This window comes from Anomaloglossus baeobatrachus, chromosome 5 (genome assembly GCF_048569485.1).
Source record: "Anomaloglossus baeobatrachus isolate aAnoBae1 chromosome 5, aAnoBae1.hap1, whole genome shotgun sequence".
NCBI classification, from domain to species: Eukaryota; Metazoa; Chordata; class Amphibia; order Anura; family Aromobatidae; genus Anomaloglossus; species Anomaloglossus baeobatrachus.
The window spans coordinates 594536352-594558683 of NC_134357.1; the positions used below are offsets into that span (position 1 = coordinate 594536352).

General features: G+C 48.9%; 1 protein-coding gene across 1 annotated transcript in view; it reads left to right on the top strand.

Annotated features, from left to right (window-relative positions):
* Positions 1-22332, top strand: part of LOC142312524 (ABC-type organic anion transporter ABCA8-like) — a 151355-nt gene that overhangs the window by 34855 nt on the left and 94168 nt on the right. The window contains exons 9-10 of the mRNA XM_075351494.1: positions 21036-21221; positions 21364-21511. Coding sequence (XP_075207609.1) covers positions 21036-21221; positions 21364-21511 — 334 coding nt within the window. The remainder of the gene's footprint in view (positions 1-21035; positions 21222-21363; positions 21512-22332) is intronic.

A 22332-nucleotide genomic window follows, 5' to 3' on the forward strand; every position in this document is an offset into this window, starting at 1 on the left:
CACCTCCCTCTATTTCTTCTCACAATGGAGGATGTCACCTCCTCTATTTCCTCTCACAATGGAGGACGTCACCTCCTCTATTTCCTCTCACAATGGAGGACGTCACCTCCTCTATTTCCGCTCACAATGGAGGATGTCACCTCCTCTATTTCCTCTCACAATGGAGGATGTCATCTTCTCTATTTCCTCTCACAATGGAGGACGGCACCTCCTCTATTTCCTCTCACAATGGAGGACGTCACCGCCTCTATTTCCTCTCACAATGGAGGACGTCACCTCCTCTATTTCCTCTCACAATGGAGGACGTCACCTCCTCCATTTACTCTCACAATGGAGGACGTCACCTCCTCCATTTACTCTCACAATGGAGGAAGTCACCTCCTCTATTTCCTCTCACAATGGAGGACGTCATCTCCTCTATTTCCTCTCACAATGGAGGACGTCACCTCCTCTATTTCCTCTCACAATGGAGGATGTCACCTCCTCTATTTCCTCTGACAATGGAAGACATCACCTCCTCTATTTCCTCTCACAATGGAGGATGTCACCTCCTCTATTTCCTCTCACAATGGAGGATGTCACCTCCTCTGTTTCCTCTCACAATGGAGGATGTCACCTCCTCAATTTCCTCTCACAATGGAGGATGTCACCTCCTCTATTTCCTCTCACAATGGAGGACGTCACCTCCCTCTATTTCCTCTCACAATGGAGGATGTCACCTCCTCTATTTCCTCTCACAATGGAGGATGTCACCTCCTCTATTTCCTCTCACAATGGAGGACGTCACCTCCTCTATTTCCGCTCACAATGGAGGACGTCATCTCCTCTATTTCCTCTCACAATGGAGGACGTCACCTCCTCTATTTCCTCTCACAATGGAGGACGTCACCTCCTCTATTTCCTCTCACACTGGAGGACATCACCTCCTCTATTTCCTCGCACAATGGAGGACGTCACCTCCTCCATTTACTCTCACAATGGAGGACGTCACCTCCTCTATTTCCTCTCACAATGGAGGACGTCACCTCCCTCTATTTCCTCTCACAATGGAGGATGTCACATCCGCTATTTCCTCTCACAATGGAGGATGTCAACTCCTCAATTTCCTCTCACAATGGAGGATGTCACCTCCTCTATTTCCTCTCACAATGGAGGACTTCACCTCCTCTATTTCCTCTCACAATGGAGGACGTCATCTCCTCTATTTCCTCTCACAATGGAGGACGTCACCTCCTCTATTTCCTCTCACAATGGAGGACATCACCTCCTCTATTTCCTCTCACAATGGAGGATGTCACCTCCTCTATTTCCTCTCACAATGGAGGACATCACCTCCCTCTATTTCCTCTCACAATGGAGGATGTCACCTCCTCTATTTCCTCTCACAATGGAGGACGTCACCTCCTCTATTTCCTCTCACAATGGAGGACGTCACCTCCTCTATTTCCTCTCACAATGGAGGACGTCACCTCCTCTATTTCCTCTCACAATGGAGGACGTCACCTCCTCTATTTCCTCTCACAATGGAGGACGTCACCTCCTCTATTTCCTCTCACACTGGAGGACATCACCTCCTCTATTTCCTCTCACAATGGAGGACGTCACCTCCTCCATTTACTCTCACAATGGAGGACCTCACCTCCTCTATTTCCTCTCACAATGGAGGACCTCATCTCCTCTATTTCCTTTCACAATGGAGGACGTCACCTCCTCTACTTCCTCTCACAATGGAGGATGTCACCTCCTCTATTTCCTCTGACAATGGAGGATGTCACCTCCCTCTATTTCCTCTCACAATGGAGGATGTCACCTCCTCTATTTCCTCTCACAATGGAGGACGTCACCTCCTCTATTTCCTCTCACAATGGAGGACGTCATCTCCTCTATTTCCTCTCACAATGGAGGATGTAACCTCCTCTATTTCCTCTCACAATGGAGGACGTCACCTCACTCTATTTCCTCTCACAATGGAGGATGTCACCTCCTCTATTTCCTCTCACAATGGAGGACGTCACCTTCTCTACTTCCTCTCACAATGGAGGATGTAACCTCCTCTATTTCCTCTCACAATGTAGGATGTCACCTCCTCTATTTCCTCTCACAATGGAGGATGTCACCTCCTCTATTTCCTCTCACAATGGAGGATGTCAACTCCTCAATTTCCTCTCACAATGGAGGATGTCACCTCCTCTATTTCCTCTCACAATGGAGGACGTCACCTCCTCTATTTCCGCTCACAATGAAGGATGTCACCTCCTCTATTTCTTCTCACAATGGAGGAGCTCACCTTCTCTACTTCCTCTCACAATGAAGGACATCACCTCCTCTATTTCCTCTCACAATGGAGGACGTCACCTTCTCTACTTTCTCTCACAATGAAGGACATCACCTACTCTATTTCCTCTCACAATGGAGGACGTCACCTCCTTTATTTCCTCTCATAATGGAGGACGTCACCTCCCTCTATTTCCTCTCACAATGGAGGACGTCACCTCCTCTATTTCCTCTCACAATGGAGGACGTCACCTTCTCTACTTCCTCTCACAATGCAGGATGTAACCACCTCTATTTCCTCTCACAATGGAGGACGTCACCTTCCTCTATTTCCTCTCACAATGGAGGATGTCACCTCCTCTATTTCCTCTCACAATGGAGGATGTCACCTCCTCTTTTTCCTCTCACAATGGAGGATGTCACCTCCCTCTATTTCCTCTCACAATGGAGGATGTCACCTCCTCTATTTCCTCTCACAATGGAGGACGTCACCTCCTCTATTTCCTCTCACAATGGAGGACGTCATCTCCTCTATTTCCTCTCACAATGGAGGATGTAACCTCCTCTATTTCCTCTCACAATGGAGGACGTCACCTCCCTCTATTTCCTCTCACAATGGAGGATGTCACCTCCTCTATTTCCTCTCACAATGGAGGACATCACCTTCTCTACTTCCTCTCACAATTGAGGATGTAACCTCCTCTATTTCCTCTCACAATGTAGGATGTCACCTCCTCTATTTCCTCTCACAATGGAGGATGTCACCTCCTCTATTTCCTCTCACAATGGAGGATGTCACCTCCTCTATTTCCTCTCACAATGGAGGACGTCATCTCCTCTATTTCCTCTCACAATGGAGGACGTCACCTCCTCTATTTCCTCTCACAATGGAGGACATCACCTCTTCTATTTCCTCTCACAATGGAGGATGTCACCTCCTCTATTTCCTCTCACAATGGAGGACATCACCTCCCTCTATTTCCTCTCACAATGGAGGATGTCACCTCACTCTATTTCCTCTCACAATGGAGGATGTCACCTCCTCTATTTCCTCTCACAATGGAGGACGTCACCTTCTCTACTTCCTCTCACAATGGAGGATGTAACCTCCTCTATTTCCTCTCACAATGTAGGATGTCACCTCCTCTATTTCCTCTCACAATGAAGGATGTCACCTCCTCTATTTCCTCTCACAATGGACGATGTCAACTCCTCAATTTCCTCTCACAATGGAGGATGTCACCTCCTCTATTTCCTCTCACAATGGAGGACGTCACCTTCTCTACTTCCTCTCACAATGGAGGACGTCACCTCCTCTATTTCCGCTCACAATGAAGGATGTCACCTCCTCTATTTCTTCTCACAATGGAGGAGCTCACCTTCTCTACTTCCTCTCACAATGAAGGACATCACCTCCTCTATTTCCTCTCACAATGGAGGACGTCACCTTCTCTACTTTCTCTCACAATGAAGAACATCACCTACTCTATTTCCTCTCACAATGGAGGACGTCACCTCCTTTATTTCCTCTCATAATGGAGGACGTCACCTCCCTCTATTTCCTCTCACAATGGAGGACGTCACCTCCTCTATTTCCTCTCACAATGGAGGACGTCACCTTCTCTACTTCCTCTCACAATGGAGGACGTCACCTCCTCTATTTCCTCTCACACTGGAGGACATCACCTCCTCTTTTTCCTCTCACAATGGAGAATGTCACCTCCCTCTATTTCCTCTCACAATGGAGGATGTCACCTCCTCTATTTCCTCTCACAATGGAGGACGTCACCTCCTCTATTTCCTCTCACAATGGAGGACGTCATCTCCTCTATTTCCTCTCACAATGGAGGATGTAACCTCCTCTATTTCCTCTCACAATGGAGGACGTCACCTCCCTCTATTTCCTCTCACAATGGAGGATGTCACCTCCTCTATTTCCTCTCACAATGGAGGACGTCACCTTCTCTACTTCCTCTCACAATTGAGGATGTAACCTCCTCTATTTCCTCTCACAATGTAGGATGTCACCTCCTCTATTTCCTCTCACAATGGAGGATGTCACCTCCTCTATTTCCTCTCACAATGGAGGATGTCAACTCCTCAATTTCCTCTCACAATGGAGGATGTCACCTCCTCTATTTCCTCTCACAATGGAGGACTTCACCTCCTCTATTTCCTCTCACAATGGAGGACGTCATCTCCTCTATTTCCTCTCACAATGGAGGACGTCACCTCCTCTATTTCCTCTCACAATGGAGGACATCACCTCCTCTATTTCCTCTCACAATGGAGGATGTCACCTCCTCTATTTCCTCTCACAATGGAGGACATCACCTCCCTCTATTTCCTCTCACAATGGAGGATGTCACCTCCTCTATTTCCTCTCACAATGGAGGATGTCACCTCCTCTATTTCCTCTCACAATGGAGGACGTCACCTCCTCTATTTCCTCTCACAATGGAGGACGTCACCTCCTCTATTTGCTCTCACAATGGAGGACGTCACCTCCTCTATTTCCTCTCACAATGGAGGACGTCACCTCCTCTATTTCCTCTCACAATGGAGGACGTCACCTCCTCCATTTACTCTCACAATGGAGGACGTCACCTCCTCTATTTCCTCTCACAATGGAGGACCTCATCTCCTCTATTTCCTTTCACAATGGAGGACGTCACCTCCTCTACTTCCTCTCACAATGGAGGATGTCACCTCCTCTATTTCCTCTCACAATGGAGGATGTCACCTCCTCTATTTCCTCTCACAATAGAGGACGTCACCTCCTCTATTTCCGCTCACAATGGAGGACGTCACCTCCCTCTATTTCCTCTCACAATGGAGGATGTCACCTCCTCTATTTCCTCTCACAATGGAGGATGTCACCTCCCTTTATTTCCTCTCGCAATGGAGGACATCACCTCCTCTATTTCCTCTCACAATGGAGGACGTCACCTTCTCTAGTTCCTCTCACAATGGAGGATGTAACCTCCTCTATTTCCTCTCACAATGGAGGATGTCACCTCCTCTATTTCCTCTCACAATGGAGGACGTCACCTCCTCTATTTCCTCTCACAATGGAGGACGTCACCTCCTCTATTTCCTCTCACAATGGAGGATGTCGCCTCCTCTATTTCCCCTCACAATGGAGGATGTCACCTCCTCTATTTCCTCTCACAATGGAGGATGTCAACTCCTCAATTTCCTCTCACAATGTAGGATGTCACCTCCTCTATTTCCTCTCACAATGGAGGATGTCACCTCCTCTATTTCCTCTCACAATGGAGGACGTCACCTCCTCTATTTCCTCTCACAATGGAGGACGTCACCTCCTCTATTTCCTCTCACAATGGAGGACGTCACCTCCTCTATTTCCTCTCACAATGGAGGACATCACCTCCTCTATTTCCTCTCACAATGGAGGATGTCACCTCCTCTATTTCCTCTCACAATGGAGGACATCACCTCCCTCTATTTCCTCTCACAATGGAGGATGTCACCTCCTCTATTTCCTCTCACAATGGAGGACGTCACCTCCTCTATTTCCTCTCACAATGGAGGACGTCACCTCCTCTATTTCCGCTCACAATGGAGGATGTCACCTCCTCTATTTCCTCTCACAATGGAGGATGTCATCTTCTCTATTTCCTCTCACAATGGAGGACGGCACCTCCTCTATTTCCTCTCACAATGGAGGACGTCACCGCCTCTATTTCCTCTCACAATGGAGGACGTCACCTCCTCTATTTCCTCTCACAATGGAGGACGTCACCTCCTCCATTTACTCTCACAATGGAGGACGTCACCTCCTCCATTTACTCTCACAATGGAGGAAGTCACCTCCTCTATTTCCTCTCACAATGGAGGACGTCATCTCCTCTATTTCCTCTCACAATGGAGGACGTCACCTCCTCTATTTCCTCTCACAATGGAGGATGTCACCTCCTCTATTTCCTCTGACAATGGAGGACATCACCTCCTCTATTTCCTCTCACAATGGAGGATGTCACCTCCTCTATTTCCTCTCACAATGGAGGATGTCACCTCCTCTGTTTCCTCTCACAATGGAGGATGTCACCTCCTCTATTTCCTCTCACAATGGAGGATGTCACCTCCTCTATTTCCTCTCACAATGGAGGACGTCACCTCCCTCTATTTCCTCTCACAATGGAGGATGTCACCTCCTCTATTTCCTCTCACAATGGAGGACGTCACCTCCTCTATTTCCGCTCACAATGGAGGACGTCATCTCCTCTATTTCCTCTCACAATGGAGGATGTAACCTCCTCTATTTCCTCTCACAATGGAGGACGTCACCTCCCTCTATTTCCTCTCACAATGGAGGATGTCACCTCCTCTATTTCCTCTCACAATGGAGGACGTCACCTTCTCTACTTCCTCTCACAATTGAGGATGTAACCTCCTCTATTTCCTCTCACAATGTAGGATGTCACCTCCTCTATTTCCTCTCACAATGGAGGATGTCACCTCCTCTATTTCCTCTCACAATGGAGGATGTCAACTCCTCAATTTCCTCTCACAATGGAGGATGTCACCTCCTCTATTTCCTCTCACAATGGAGGACTTCACCTCCTCTATTTCCTCTCACAATGGAGGACGTCATCTCCTCTATTTCCTCTCACAATGGAGGACGTCACCTCCTCTATTTCCTCTCACAATGGAGGACATCACCTCCTCTATTTCCTCTCACAATGGAGGATGTCACCTCCTCTATTTCCTCTCACAATGGAGGACATCACCTCCCTCTATTTCCTCTCACAATGGAGGATGTCACCTCCTCTATTTCCTCTCACAATGGAGGATGTCACCTCCTCTATTTCCTCTCACAATGGAGGACGTCACCTCCTCTATTTCCTCTCACAATGGAGGACGTCACCTCCTCTATTTCCTCTCACAATGGAGGACGTCACCTCCTCTATTTCCTCTCACAATGGAGGACGTCACCTCCTCTATTTCCTCTCACACTGGAGGACATCACCTCCTCTATTTCCTCTCACAATGGAGGACGTCACCTCCACCATTTACTCTCACAATGGAGGACGTCACCTCCTCTATTTCCTCTCACAATGGAGGACCTCATCTCCTCTATTTCCTTTCACAATGGAGGACGTCACCTCCTCTACTTCCTCTCACAATGGAGGATGTCACCTCCTCTATTTCCTCTCACAATGGAGGATGTCACCTCCTCTATTTCCTCTCACAATGGAGGACGTCACCTCCTCTATTTCCGCTCACAATGGAGGACGTCACCTCCCTCTATTTCCTCTCACAATGTAGGATGTCACCTCCTCTATTTCCTCTCACAATGGAGGACGTCACCTCCCTTTATTTCCTCTCGCAATGGAGGACATCACCTCCTCTATTTCCTCTCACAATGGAGGACGTCACCTTCTCTAGTTCCTCTCACAATGGAGGATGTAACCTCCTCTATTTCCTCTCACAATGGAGGATGTCAACTCCTCAATTTCCTCTCACAATGGAGGATGTCACCTCCTCTATTTCCTCTCACAATGGAGGACGTCACCTCCTCTATTTCCTCTCACAATGGAGGACGTCACCTCCTCTATTTCCTCTCACAATGGAGGACATCACCTCCTCTATTTCCTCTCACAATGGAGGATGTCACCTCCTCTATTTCCTCTCACAATGGAGGATGTCACCTCCTCTATTTCCTCTCACAATGGAGGATGTCACCTCCTCTATTTCCTCTCACAATGGAGGATGTCACCTCCTCTATTTCCTCTCACAATGGAGGACATCACCTCCTCTATTTCCTCTCACAATGGAGGACATCACCTCCCTCTATTTCCTCTCACAATGGAGGATGTCACCTCCTCTATTTCCTCTCACAATGGAGGACGTCACCTCCTTTATTTCCTCTCACAATGGAGGACGTCACCTCCTCTTTTTCCGCTCACAATGGAGGATGTCACCTTCTCTATTTCCTCTCACAATGGAGGATGTCATCTTCTCTATTTCCTCTCACAATGGAGGACGTCACCGCCTCTATTTCCTCTCACAATGGAGGACGTCACCTCCTCTATTTCCTCTCACAATGGAGGACGTCACCTCCTCCATTTACTCTCACAATGGAGGACGTCACCTCCTCCATTTACTCTCACAATGGAGGACGTCACCTCCTCTATTTCCGCTCACAATGGAGGACGTCACCTCCCTCTATTTCCTCTCACAATGGAGGATGTCACCTCCTCTATTTCCTCTCACAATGGAGGACGTCACCTCCCTTTATTTCCTCTCGCAATGGAGGACATCACCTCCTCTATTTCCTCTCACAATGGAGGACGTCACCTTCTCTAGTTCCTCTCACAATGGAGGATGTAACCTCCTCTATTTCCTCTCACAATGGAGGATGTCAACTCCTCAATTTCCTCTCACAATGGAGGATGTCACCTCCTCTATTTCCTCTCACAATGGAGGACGTCACCTCCTCTATTTCCTCTCACAATGGAGGACGTCACCTCCTCTATTTCCTCTCACAATGGAGGACATCACCTCCTCTATTTCCTCTCACAATGGAGGATGTCACCTCCTCTATTTCCTCTCACAATGGAGGACATCACCTCCCTCTATTTCCTCTCACAATGGAGGATGTCACCTCCTCTATTTCCTCTCACAATGGAGGACGTCACCTCCTTTATTTCCTCTCACAATGGAGGACGTCACCTCCTCTATTTCCGCTCACAATGGAGGATGTCACCTTCTCTATTTCCTCTCACAATGGAGGATGTCATCTTCTCTATTTCCTCTCACAATGGAGGATGGCACCTCCTCTATTTCCTCTCACAATGGAGGACGTCACCGCCTCTATTTCCTCTCACAATGGAGGACGTCACCTCCTCTATTTCCTCTCACAATGGAGGACGTCACCTCCTCCATTTACTCTCACAATGGAGGACGTCACCTCCTCCATTTACTCTCACAATGGAGGACGTCACCTCCTCTATTTCCTCTCACAATGGAGGACGTCACCTCCTCTATTTCCTCTCACAATGGAGGACGTCACCTCCTCTATTTCCTCTCACAATGGAGGATGTCACCTCCTCTATTTCCTCTCACAATGGAGGACATCACCTCCCTCTATTTCCTCTCACAATGGAGGATGTCACCTCCTCTATTTCCTCTCACAATGGAGGACGTCACCTCCTTTATTTCCTCTCACAATGGAGGACGTCACCTCCTCTATTTCCGCTCACAATGGAGGATGTCACCTTCTCTATTTCCTCTCACAATGGAGGATGTCATCTTCTCTATTTCCTCTCACAATGGAGGACGGCACCTCCTCTATTTCCTCTCACAATGGAGGACGTCACCGCCTCTATTTCCTCTCACAATGGAGGACGTCACCTCCTCTATTTCCTCTCACAATGGAGGACGTCACCTCCTCCATTTACTCTCACAATGGAGGACGTCACCTCCTCCATTTACTCTCACAATGGAGGAAGTCACCTCCTCTATTGCCTCTCACAATGGAGGACGTCATCTCCTCTATTTCCTCTCACAATGGAGGACGTCACCTCCTCTATTTCCTCTCACAATGGAGGATGTCACCTCCTCTATTTCCTCTGACAATGGAGGACATCACCTCCTCTATTTCCTCTCACAATGGAGGATGTCACCTCCTCTATTTCCTCTCACAATGGAGGATGTCCCCTCCTCTGTTTCCTCTCACAATGGAGGATGTCACCTCCTCTATTTCCTCTCACAATGGAGGATGTCACCTCCTCTATTTCCTCTCACAATGGAGGACGTCACCTCCCTCTATTTCCTCTCACAATGGAGGATGTCACCTCCTCTATTTCCTCTCACAATGGAGGATGTCACCTCCTCTATTTCCTCTCACAATGGAGGACGTCACCTCCTCTATTTCCGCTCACAATGGAGGACGTCATCTCCTCTATTTCCTCTCACAATGGAGGACGTCACCTCCTCTATTTCCTCTCACACTGGAGGACGTCACCTCCTCTATTTCCTCTCACAATGGAGGACGTCACCTCCTCCATTTACTCTCACAATGGAGGACGTCACCTCCTCTATTTCCTCTCACAATGGAGGACGTCACCTCCCTCTATTTCCTCTCACAATGGAGGATGTCACATCCGCTATTTCTTCTCACAATGGAGGATGTCACCTCCTCTATTTCCTCTCACAATGGAGGACGTCACCTCCTCTATTTCCTCTCACAATGGAGGATGTCACCTCCTCTATTTCCTCTCACAATGGAGGACGTCACCTCCTCTATTTCCTCTCACAATGGAGGACGTCACCTCCTCTATTTCCTCTCACAATGGAGGACGTCACCTCCCTCTATTTCCTCTCACAATGGAGGATGTCACATCCGCTATTTCTTCTCACAATGGAGGATGTCACCTCCTCTATTTCCTCTCACAATGGAGGACGTCACCTCCTCTATTTCCTCTCACAATGGAGGATGTCACCTCCTCTATTTCCTCTCACAATGGAGGACGTCACCTCCCTCTATTTCCTCTCACAATGGAGGATGTCACCTCCTCTATTTCCTCTCACAATGGAGGATGTCACCTCCTCTATTTCCTCTCACAATGGAGGACGTCACCTCCTCTATTTCCGCTCACAATGGAGGACGTCATCTCCTCTATTTCCTCTCACAATGGAGGACGTCACCTCCTCTATTTCCTCTCACACTGGAGGACGTCACCTCCTCTATTTCCTCTCACAATGGAGGACGTCACCTCCTCCATTTACTCTCACAATGGAGGACGTCACCTCCTCTATTTCCTCTCACAATGGAGGACGTCACCTCCCTCTATTTCCTCTCACAATGGAGGATGTCACATCCGCTATTTCTTCTCACAATGGAGGATGTCACCTCCTCTATTTCCTCTCACAATGGAGGACGTCACCTCCTCTATTTCCTCTCACAATGGAGGATGTCACCTCCTCTATTTCCTCTCACAATGGAGGACGTCACCTCCTCTATTTCCTCTCACAATGGAGGACGTCACCTCCTCTATTTCCTCTCACAATGGAGGACGTCACCTCCTCTATTTCCTCTCACAATGGAGGACGTCACCTCCTCTATTTCCTCTCACAATGGAGGATGTCACCTCCTCTATTTCCTCTCACAATGGAGGACTTCACCTCCTCTACTTCCTCTCACAATGGAGGATGTCATCTCCTCTATTTCCTCTCACAATGGAGGACGTCACCTCCTCTATTTCCTCTCACAATGGAGGACATCACCTCCTCTATTTCCTCTCACAATGGAGGATGTCACCTCCTCTATTTCCTCTCACAATGGAGGATGTCACCTCCCTCTATTTCCTCTCACAATGGAGGATGTCACCTCCTCTATTTCCTCTCGCAATGGAGGACGTCACCTCCTCTATTTCCTCTCACAATGGAGGACGTCACCTCCTCTATTTCCTCTCACAATGGAGGACGTCACCTCCTCTATTTCCTCTCACAATGGAGGACGTCACCTCCTCTATTTCCTCTCACAATGGAGGACGTCACCTCCTCTATTTCCTCTCACACTGGAGGACATCACCTCCTCTATTTCCTCTCACAATGGAGGACGTCGCCTCCTCTATTTCCCCTCACAATGGAGGATGTCACCTCCTCTATTTCCTCTCACAATGGAGGACCTCATCTCCTCTATTTCCTTTCACAATGGAGGACGTCACCTCCTCTACTTCCTCTCACAATGGAGGATGTCACCTCCTCTATTTCCTCTCACAATGGAGGATGTCACCTCCTCTATTTCCTCTCACAATGGAGGACGTCACCTCCTCTATTTCCGCTCACAATGGAGGACGTCACCTCCCTCTATTTCCTCTCACAATGGAGGATGTCACCTCCCTCTATTTCCGCTCACAATGGAGGACGTCACCTCCCTCTATTTCCGCTCACAATGGAGGATGTCACCTCCTCTATTTCCTCTCACAATGGAGGACGTCACCTCCCTTTATTTCCTCTCGCAATGGAGGACGTCACCTCCTCTATTTCCTCTCACAATGGAGGACGTCACCTTCTCTAGTTCCTCTCACAATGGAGGATGTAACCTCCTCTATTTCCTCTCACAATGGAGGATGTCACCTCCTCTATTTCCTCTCACAATGGAGGACGTCACCTCCTCTATTTCCTCTCACAATGGAGCACGTCACCTCCTCTATTTCCTCTCACAATGGAGAATGTCGCCTCCTCTATTTCCCCTCACAATGGAGGATGTCACCTCCTCTATTTCCTCTCACAATGGAGGATGTCAACTCCTCAATTTCCTCTCACAATGGAGGATGTCACCTCCTCTATTTCCTCTCACAATGGAGGACGTCACCTCCTCTATTTCCTCTCACAATGCAGGACGTCACCTCTTCTATTTCCTCTCACAATGGAGGACATCACCTCCTCTATTTCCTCTCACAATGGAGGATGTCACCTCCTCTATTTCCTCTCACAATGGAGGACATCACCTCCCTCTATTTCCTCTCACAATGGAGGATGTCACCTCCTCTATTTCCTCTCACAATGGAGGACGTCACCTCCTCTATTTCCTCTCACAATGGAGGACGTCACCTCCTCTATTTCCGCTCACAATGGAGGATGTCACCTCCTCTATTTCCTCTCACAATGGAGGATGTCATCTTCTCTATTTCCTCTCACAATGGAGGACGGCACCTCCTCTATTTCCTCTCACAATGGAGGACGTCACCGCCTCTATTTCCTCTCACAATGGAGGACGTCACCTCCTCTATTTCCTCTCACAATGGAGGACGTCACCTCCTCCATTTACTCTCACAATGGAGGACGTCACCTCCTCCATTTACTCTCACAATGGAGGAAGTCACCTCCTCTATTTCCTCTCACAATGGAGGACGTCATCTCCTCTATTTCCTCTCACAATGGAGGACGTCACCTCCTCTATTTCCTCTCACAATGGAGGATGTCACCTCCTCTATTTCCTCTGACAATGGAGGACGTCACCTCCTCTATTTCCTCTCACAATGGAGGATGTCACCTCCTCTATTTCCTCTCACAATGGAGGATGTCACCTCCTTTGTTTCCTCTCACAATGGAGGATGTCACCTCCTCTATTTCCTCTCACAATGGAGGATGTCACCTCCTCTATTTCCTCTCACAATGGAGGACGTCACCTCCCTCTATTTCCTCTCACAATGGAGGATGTCACCTCCTCTATTTCCTCTCACAATGGAGGATGTCACCTCCTCTATTTCCTCTCACAATGGAGGACATCACCTCCTCTATTTCCTCTCACAATGGAGGACGTCATCTCCTCTATTTCCTCTCACAATGGAGGACGTCACCTCCTCTATTTCCTCTCACAATGGAGGACATCACCTCCTCTATTTCCTCTCACAATGGAGGACGTCACCTCCTCTATTTCCTCTCACACTGGAGGACATCACCTCCTCTATTTCCTCTCACAATGGAGGACGTCACCTCCTCCATTTACTCTCACAATGGAGGACGTCACCTCCTCTATTTCCTCTCACAATGGAGGACGTCACCTCCTCCATTTACTCTCACAATGGAGGACGTCACCTCCTCTATTTCCTCTCACAATGGAGGATGTCACATCCGCTATTTCTTCTCACAATGGAGGATGTCACCTCCTCTATTTCCTCTCACAATGGAGGACGTCACCTCCTCTATTTCCTCTCACAATGGAGGACATCACCTCCTCTATTTCTTCTCACAATGGAGGATGTCACCTCCGCTATTTCCTCTCACAATGGAGGATGTCACCTCCTCTATTTCCTCTCACAATGGAGGACATCACCTCCTCTACTTCCTCTCACAATGGAGGATGTCACCTCCTCTATTTCCTCTCACAATGGAGGATGTCACCTCCTCTATTTCCTCTCACAATGGAGGATGTAACCTCCTCTATTTCCTCTCACAATGGAGGACATCACCTCCTCTATTTCCTCTCACAATGGAGGATGTCACCTCCTCTATTTCCTCTCACAATGGAGGACGTCACCTCTTCTTTTTCCTCTCACAATGGAGGATGTCACCTCCTCTGTTTCCTCTCACAATGGAGGATGTCACCTCCTCTATTTCCTCTCACAATGGAGGATGTCACCTCCCTCTATTTCCTCTCACAATGGAGGACGTCACCTCCCTCTATTTCCTCTCACAATGGAGGACGTCACCTCCTCTATTTCCTCTCACAATGGAGGACGTCACCTCCTCTATTTCCTCTCACAATGGAGGACGTCACCTCCTCTATTTCCTCTCACAATGGAGGATGTCACCTCCTCTATTTCCTCTCGCAATGGAGGACGTCACCTCCTCTATTTCCTCTCACAATGGAGGATGTCACCTCCTCTATTTCCTCTCACAATGGAGGACGTCACCTCCTCTATTTCCTCTCACAATGGAGGACATCACCTCCTCTATTTCCTCTCACAATGGAGGACGTCACCTCTTCTTTTTCCTCTCACAATGGAGGATGACACCTCCTCTATTTCCTCTGACAATGGAGGACATCACCTCCTCTATTTCCTCTCACAATGGAAGACGTCACCTCCTCTATTTCCTCTCACAATGGAGGACGTCACCTCCTCTATTTCCTCTCACAATGGAGGATGTCACCTCCTCTATTTCCTCTCACAATGGAGGACGTCACCTCCTCTATTTCCTCTCACAATGGAGGATGTCACCTCCTCTATTTCCTCTCACAATGGAGGATGTCACCTCCTCTATTTCCTCTCACAATGGAGGATGTCACCTCCTCTATTTCCTCTCACAATGGAGGATGTCACCTCTTCTATTTCCTCTCACAATGGAGGACGTCACCTCCCTCTATTTCCTCTCACAATGGATGATGTCACATCCTCTATTTCCTCTCACAATGGAGGATGTCACCTCCTCTATTTCCCCTCACAATGGAGGACGTCACCTCCCTCTATATCCTCTCACAATGGATGATGTCACATCCTCTATTTCCTCTCACAATGGAGGATGTCACCTCCTCTATTTCCTCTCACAATGGAGGATGTCACCGCCTCTATTTCCTCTCACAATGGAGGACGTCACCTCCTCTATTTCCTCTCAACTGCCGTCTCCCAACCGACTCTATCTAGCCAAAGTTAGCTCCTCCCTCTGGCATGTGACTCAAACAGCTGCAGTCATTGGCTGACTGCACAGGGAAGCTTAACCCTCTGAGCGCTGCCTGTCAGCAGGTTTTCACAATACGCTTCAGTATACAATATACATAGAAAATTACAGCATTTGTGTGAAGCACTGTATACTTCTGCTTGCCCCAGGAAATGGCCAGGTTAGGACTATGTTAGAGTTAAGATTAAGTTTATGACTATGGTGTGGGATAGTACTGTCAGGGGGGGGGAGACTGCTAAGGAGTCTTCAGGGTCACAGAGTAGGAGTCCAAATCAACCCAAATCAAATCTGCGCAGATGTATGTATGAGTAAAAATGACTACACAGAGACGTGTCTCTACCCGGGAGAGGCTCAATACTCCTCTAATCCGTTTATTATAAAATACACACAGTTATTCAGTTCAACATTGTCTCCGATTGGTCAGAGATAATCAGCAAAGTCTATATAGTATGTCATCAGCCTGTTTTTGGCTTCCTAATCTCAGTTTGAACCAGATACTGAATACTTCTTTGTTCATTGTACATTTTGACTTCATTATCTTTGTTAACACCTTGCTGAGCATGAACAAGGAGTCAACATCCCACATGGTGGGAACCAACAGATTATAAACTCTCTCAGTATGCTATGAATACTTGCATTGTTCAGCCTAGTATAATTTGTTTCAATGACACATTCCAAAGGCGCATCCTGGTATGTACATCAGCATCTGAACAATAATCATACAAACACAGATGATCTTATTATATGGACAATTGATTCATTGCCTGGACCTTCACAGTACCAGGGTTAGGGAAGGAGTTAGGACTTGGGTCAGGGTTCAGATTAGGGTTAGGACTTTGCTGTGGAATAGTGCCAGTCAGTGTTAGAGAAGGAGTTAGGATTTGGTCAGAGTTCGGATTAGGGTCAGGTCTATGGTGTGGGATAGTGCAAGGGTTAGGGATACGGTTTGGATTTGGGCCAGAGTTCAGATTAAGGTTATTACTATGGTGTGGGATAGTTCCAGGGTTAGGGATGCGGTTTGGACCTGGGTTAGGGTTCACATTAGGGTTAGGACTATGGTGTAGGATCATGCCATGGTTAGAGATGCGGTTTGGACTTGGGTCAGGGTTCAGATTAGGGTTAGGACTATGGTGTGGGATTATGCCAGGGTTAGGGATGCGGTTTGGACCTGGGTTAGGGTTCAGATTAGGGTTAGGACTATGGTGTGGGATAGTGCCAGGGTTAGGGATGCGGTTTGGACTTGGGTCAGGGTTCAGATTAGGTTTAGGACTATGGTGTGGGATAGTGCCAGGGTTAGGGATGGGGTTTGGACTTGGGTCAGGGTTCAGATTAGGGTTAGGACTATGGTGTGGGATAGTGCCAGGGTTATGGATGGGGTTTGGACCTGGGTTAGGGTTCAGATTAGGGTTAGGACTATGGTGTAGCATAGTGCCAGGGCTAGGGATGCGGTTTGGACTTGGGTCAGGGTTCAGATTAGGGTTAGGACTATGGTGTGGGATAGTGCCAGGGTTAGGGATGTGGTTTGGACTTGGGTCAGGGTTCAGATTAGGGTTAGGACTATGGTGTGGGATAGTGCCAGGGTTATGGATGGGGTTTGGACTTGGGTCAGGGTTCAGATTAGGGTTAGGACTATGGTGTGGGATAGTGCCAGGGTTAGGGAAGCTGTTTGGACCTGGGTTAGGGTTCAGATTAGGGTTAGGACTATGGTGTAGGATAGTGCCAGGGTTAGGGATGGGGTTTGGACTTGGTTTAAGGTTTAGATTAGGGTTAGGACTATGGTGTGGGATAGTGCCAGGGTTGTGGATGGGGTTTGGACTTGGCTCAGGGTTCAGATTAGGGTTAGGACTATGGTGTGGGATAGTGCCAGGGTTGTGGATGGGGTTTGGACTTGGCTCAGGGTTCAGATTAGGGTTAGGACTATGGTGTGGGATAGTGCCAGGGTTGTGGATGGGGTTTGGACTTGGTTTAAGGTTCAGATTAGGGTTAGGACTATGGTGTGGGATAGTGCCAGGGTTAGGGATGCGGTTTGGATTTGGGTTAGGGTTCAGATTCGGGTTAGGACTATGGTGTGGGATAGTGCCAGGGTTAGGGATGCGGTTTGGACCTGGGTTAGGGTTCAGATTACGGTTAGGACTATGGTGTGGGATAGTACCAGGGTTAGGGATGGGGTTTGTATTTGGGTTAGGGTTCAGATTCAGGTTAGGACTATGGTGTGGGATAGTGCCATGGTTATGGATGCGGTTTGGACTTGGGTCGGGGTTCAGATTAGGCTTAGGACTATGGTGTAGGATAGTGCCAGGGTTAGGGATGCGGTTTGGACTTGGGTCGGGGTTCAGATTAGGGTTAGGACTATGGTGTAGGATAGTGCCAGGGCTAGGGATGCGGTTTGGACTTGGGTCAGGGTTCAGATTAGGTTTAGGACTATGGTGTAGGATAGTGCCAGGGCTAGGGATGCGGTTTGGACTTGGGTCAGGGTTCAGATTAGGCTTAGGACTATGGTGTAGCATAGTGCCAGGGCTAGGGATGCGGTTTGGACTTGGGTCAGGGTTCAGATTAGGCTTAGGACTATGGTGTAGGATAGTGCCAGGGCTAGGGATGCGGTTTGGACTTGGGTCAGGGTTCAGATTAGGCTTAGGACTATGGTGTAGGATAGTGCCAGGGCTAGGGATGCGGTTTGGACTTGGGTCAGGGTTCAGATTAGGTTAGGACTATGGTGTAGCACAGTGCCAGGGCTAGGGATGCGGTTTGGACTTGGGTCAGGGTTCAGATTAGGTTTAGGACTATGGTGTAGCATAGTGCCAGGGCTAGGGATGCGGTTTGGACTTGGGTCAGGTTTCAGATTAGGCTTAGGACTATGGTGTGGGATAGTGCCAGGGCTAGGGATGCGGTTTGGACTTGGGTCAGGCTTCAGATTAGGTTTAGGACTATGGTGTAGCATAGTACAAGGGCTAGGGATGGGGTTTGGACTTGGGTCAGGGTTCAGATTAGGCTTAGGACTATGGTGTAGCACAGTGCCAGGGCTAGGGATGCGGTTTGGACTTGGGTCAGGGTTCAGATTAGGCTTAGGACTATGGTGTAGCATAGTGCCAGGGCTAGGGATGCGGTTTGGACTTGGGTCAGGGTTCAGATTAGGCTTAGGACTATGGTGTGGGATAGTGCCAGGGTTAGGGATGCGGTTTGACCTTGGGTCAGGGTTCAGATTAGGGTTAGGACTATGGTGTGGGATAGTGCCAGGGCTAGGGATGCGGTTTGGACTTGGGTCAGGGTTCAGATTAGGCTTAGGACTATGGTGTGGGATAGTGCCAGGGTTACGGATGCGGTTTGGACTTGGGTCAGGCTTCAGATTAGGCTTAGGACTATGGTGTAGCATAGTGCCAGGGCTAGGGATGCGGTTTGGACTTGGGTCAGGGTTCAGATTAGGCTTAGGACTATGGTGTAGCATAGTGCCAGGGCTAGGGATGCGGTTTGGACTTGGGTCAGGGTTCAGATTAGGCTTTGGACTATGGTGTAGGATAGTGCCAGGGTTAGGGATGCGGTTTGGACTTGGGTCAGGGTTCAGATTAGGGTTAGGACTATGGTGTGGGATAGTGCCAGGGCTAGGGATGCGGTTTGGACTTGGGTCAGGGTTCAGATTAGGCTTAGGACTATGGTGTAGCATAGTGCCAGGGCTAGGGATGCGGTTTGGACTTGGGTCAGGGTTCAGATTAGGCTTAGGACTATGGTGTAGCATAGTGCCAGGGCTAGGGATGCGGTTTGGACTTGGGTCAGGGTTCAGATTAGGTTTAGGACTATGGTGTAGCATAGTACAAGGGCTAGGGATGGGGTTTGGACTTGGGTCAGGGTTCAGATTAGGCTTAGGACTATGGTGTGGGATAGTGCCAGGGTTAGGGATGCGGTTTGACCTTGGGTCAGGGTTCAGATTAGGGTTAGGACTATGGTGTGTGATAGTGCCAGGGCTAGGGATGCGGTTTGGACTTGGGTCAGGGTTCAGATTAGGCTTAGGACTATGGTGTAGGATAGTGCCAGGGCTAGGGATGCGGTTTGGACTTGGGTCAGGCTTCAGATTAGGTTTAGGACTATGGTGTAGCATAGTGCCAGGGCTAGGGATGCGGTTTGGACTTGGGTCAGGCTTCAGATTAGGCTTAGGACTATGGTGTAGCATAGTGCCAGGGCTAGGGATGCGGTTTGGACTTGGGTCAGGGTTCAGATTAGGTTTAGGACTATGGTGTGGGATAGTACCAGGGCTAGGGATGCGGTTTGGACTTGGGTCAGGGTTCAGATTAGGCTTAGGACTATGGTGTAGCATAGTGCCAGGGCTAGGGATGCGGTTTGGACTTCGGTCAGGGTTCAGATTAGGCTTAGGACTATGGTGTAGCATAGTGCCAGGGCTAGGGATGCGGTTTGGACTTGGGTCAGGGTTCAGATTAGGCTTAGGACTATGGTGTAGGATAGTACCAGGGCTAGGGATGCGGTTTGGACTTGGGTCAGGGTTCAGATTAGGCTTAGGACTATGGTGTAGCATAGTGCCAGGGCTAGGGATGCGGTTTGGACTTGGGTCAGGGTTCAGATTAGGTTTAGGACTATGGTGTAGCATAGTGCCAGGGCTAGGGATGCGGTTTGGATTTGGGTCAGGGTTCAGATTAGGCTTAGGACTATGGTGTGGGTATTGTCGTCAATTTAAGTCAAGAGTAATAAAATTGTACAGAAAAACCAAAAATATATAACAAACAAAAAAACCTTAAAAAAAAAAAAGTTATTTATATCAGATTTAAGCAAAAAGTATAAAAAAAAGTGATAATGTCAAAGTACGATAACGTCAGAATTTTCTTATAACATAATCCATGTGCTCGGGGGAAAGGGGCTCAGTACCGGACTGTGGAGGACGCGGAGTGATAAGTCCATGGTTAGGGGGGCACATACTCCTTTCCCGCGTAGGGGCTCAGTACCGGACTGTGGAGGACGCGGAGTGATAAGTCCATGGTTAGGGGGGCACATACACCTTTCCCGCGTAGGGGCTCAGTACCGGACTGTGGAGGACGCGGAGTGATAAGTCCATGGTTAGGGGGGCACATACACCTTTCCCGCGTAGGGGCTCAGTACCGGACTGTGGAGGACGCGGAGAGATAAGTCCATGGTTAGGGGGGCACATACACCTTTCCCGCGTAGGGGCTCAGTACCGGACTGTGGAGGACGCGGAGTGATAAGTCCATGGTTAGGGGGGCACATACTCCTTTCCCGCGTAGGGGCTCAGTACCGGACTGTGGAGGACGCGGAGTGATAAGTCCATGGTTAGGGGGGCACATACACCTTTCCCGCGTAGGGGCTCAGTACCGGACTGTGGAGGACGCGGAGTGATAAGTCCATGGTTAGGGGGGCACATACACCTTTCCCGCGTAGGGGCTCAGTACCGGACTGTGGAGGACGCGGAGAGATAAGTCCATGGTTAGGGGGGCACATACACCTTTCCCGCGTAGGGGCTCAGTACCGGACTGTGGAGGACGCGGAGTGATAAGTCCATGGTTAGGGGGGTACATACACCTTTCCCGCGTACTGGCGGCCAGGCTACACCACCAATCTATAAGTGCCCCTTATCTCCCTCTGTACAGATCTGCTTCACCTTCATGCTGTGCGCTCTGCTCCGGAGGCCTCGGCTCGTCGCCATCATCGGATTCTTCGTCACCCTCCTGCTCTCCATGCTGAGCACGCTGCCCTTGGTGAAGATCTTGCCCGTCTTTCTAGAAGTTTTCCTTTGCATTTTTCCACCATTTGCCTTTTCTATTGGGATCACAGAGGTAAGTGCTGCTGTGCGGTGTCCTCCTCCGCATACAGGCCAAGCTGTAGTACCCGGCAAGGCCACTAATGTATGTGAGGCGCTGTGCCTGCCTCGTTCATGGCTGTAAGACCCCAGCAGACATGGCTTCCTTCTTGTTTCAGAGCATACATATGGAGAACAGCCTCCAGGGCGTCTTCTTCTCAGACATCTCCCTCGAATCCTCCTATCTCCTGACCAGTTACATCGGCCTCCTGCTGGACTCCATCCTCTACATCCTGCTCACCTTGTATTTTGATAAGATCCTGGCAGGTAAAGATTATATGATATCTTCTGATATATTCTGCGCACCTAACACGAGGGTCTACTAAGGAGAGCTCCCTGTATACAGAGATACATGATAAGATCCTGTCTGCAGCCACCACTAGGGGGAGCTCCCTGTATACAGATATACATGATAAGATCCTGTCTGCAGCCACCACTAGGGGGAGCTCCCTGTATACAGAGATACATGATAAGATCCTGTCTGCAGCCACCACTAGGGGGAGCTCCCTGTATACAGAGATACATGATAAGATCCTGTCTGCAGTCACCACTAGGGGGAGCTCCCTGTATACAGAGATACATGATAAGATCCTGTCTGCAGTCACCACTAGGGGGAGCTCCCTGTATACAGAGATACATGATAAGATCCTGTCTGCAGCCACCACTAGGGGGAGCTCCCTGTATACAGAGATACATGATAAGACCCTGTCTGCAACCACCACTAGGGGGAGCTCCCTGTATACAGAGATACATGATAAGATCCTGTCTGCAGCCACCACTAGAGGGAGCTCCCTGTATACAGAGATACATGATAAGATCCTGTCTGCAGCCACCACTAGGGGGAGCTCCCTGTATACAGAGATACATGATAAGATCCTGTCTGCAGTCACCACTAGGGGGAGCTCCATCTATACAGAGATACATGATAAGAGCCTGTCTGCAGCCACCACTAGGGGGAGCTCCCTGTATACAGAGATACATGACAAGATCCTGCCTGCAGCCACCACTAGGGGGAGCTCCCTGTATACAGAGATACATGATAAGATCCTGTCTGCAGCCACCACTAGGGGGAGCTCCCTGTATACAGA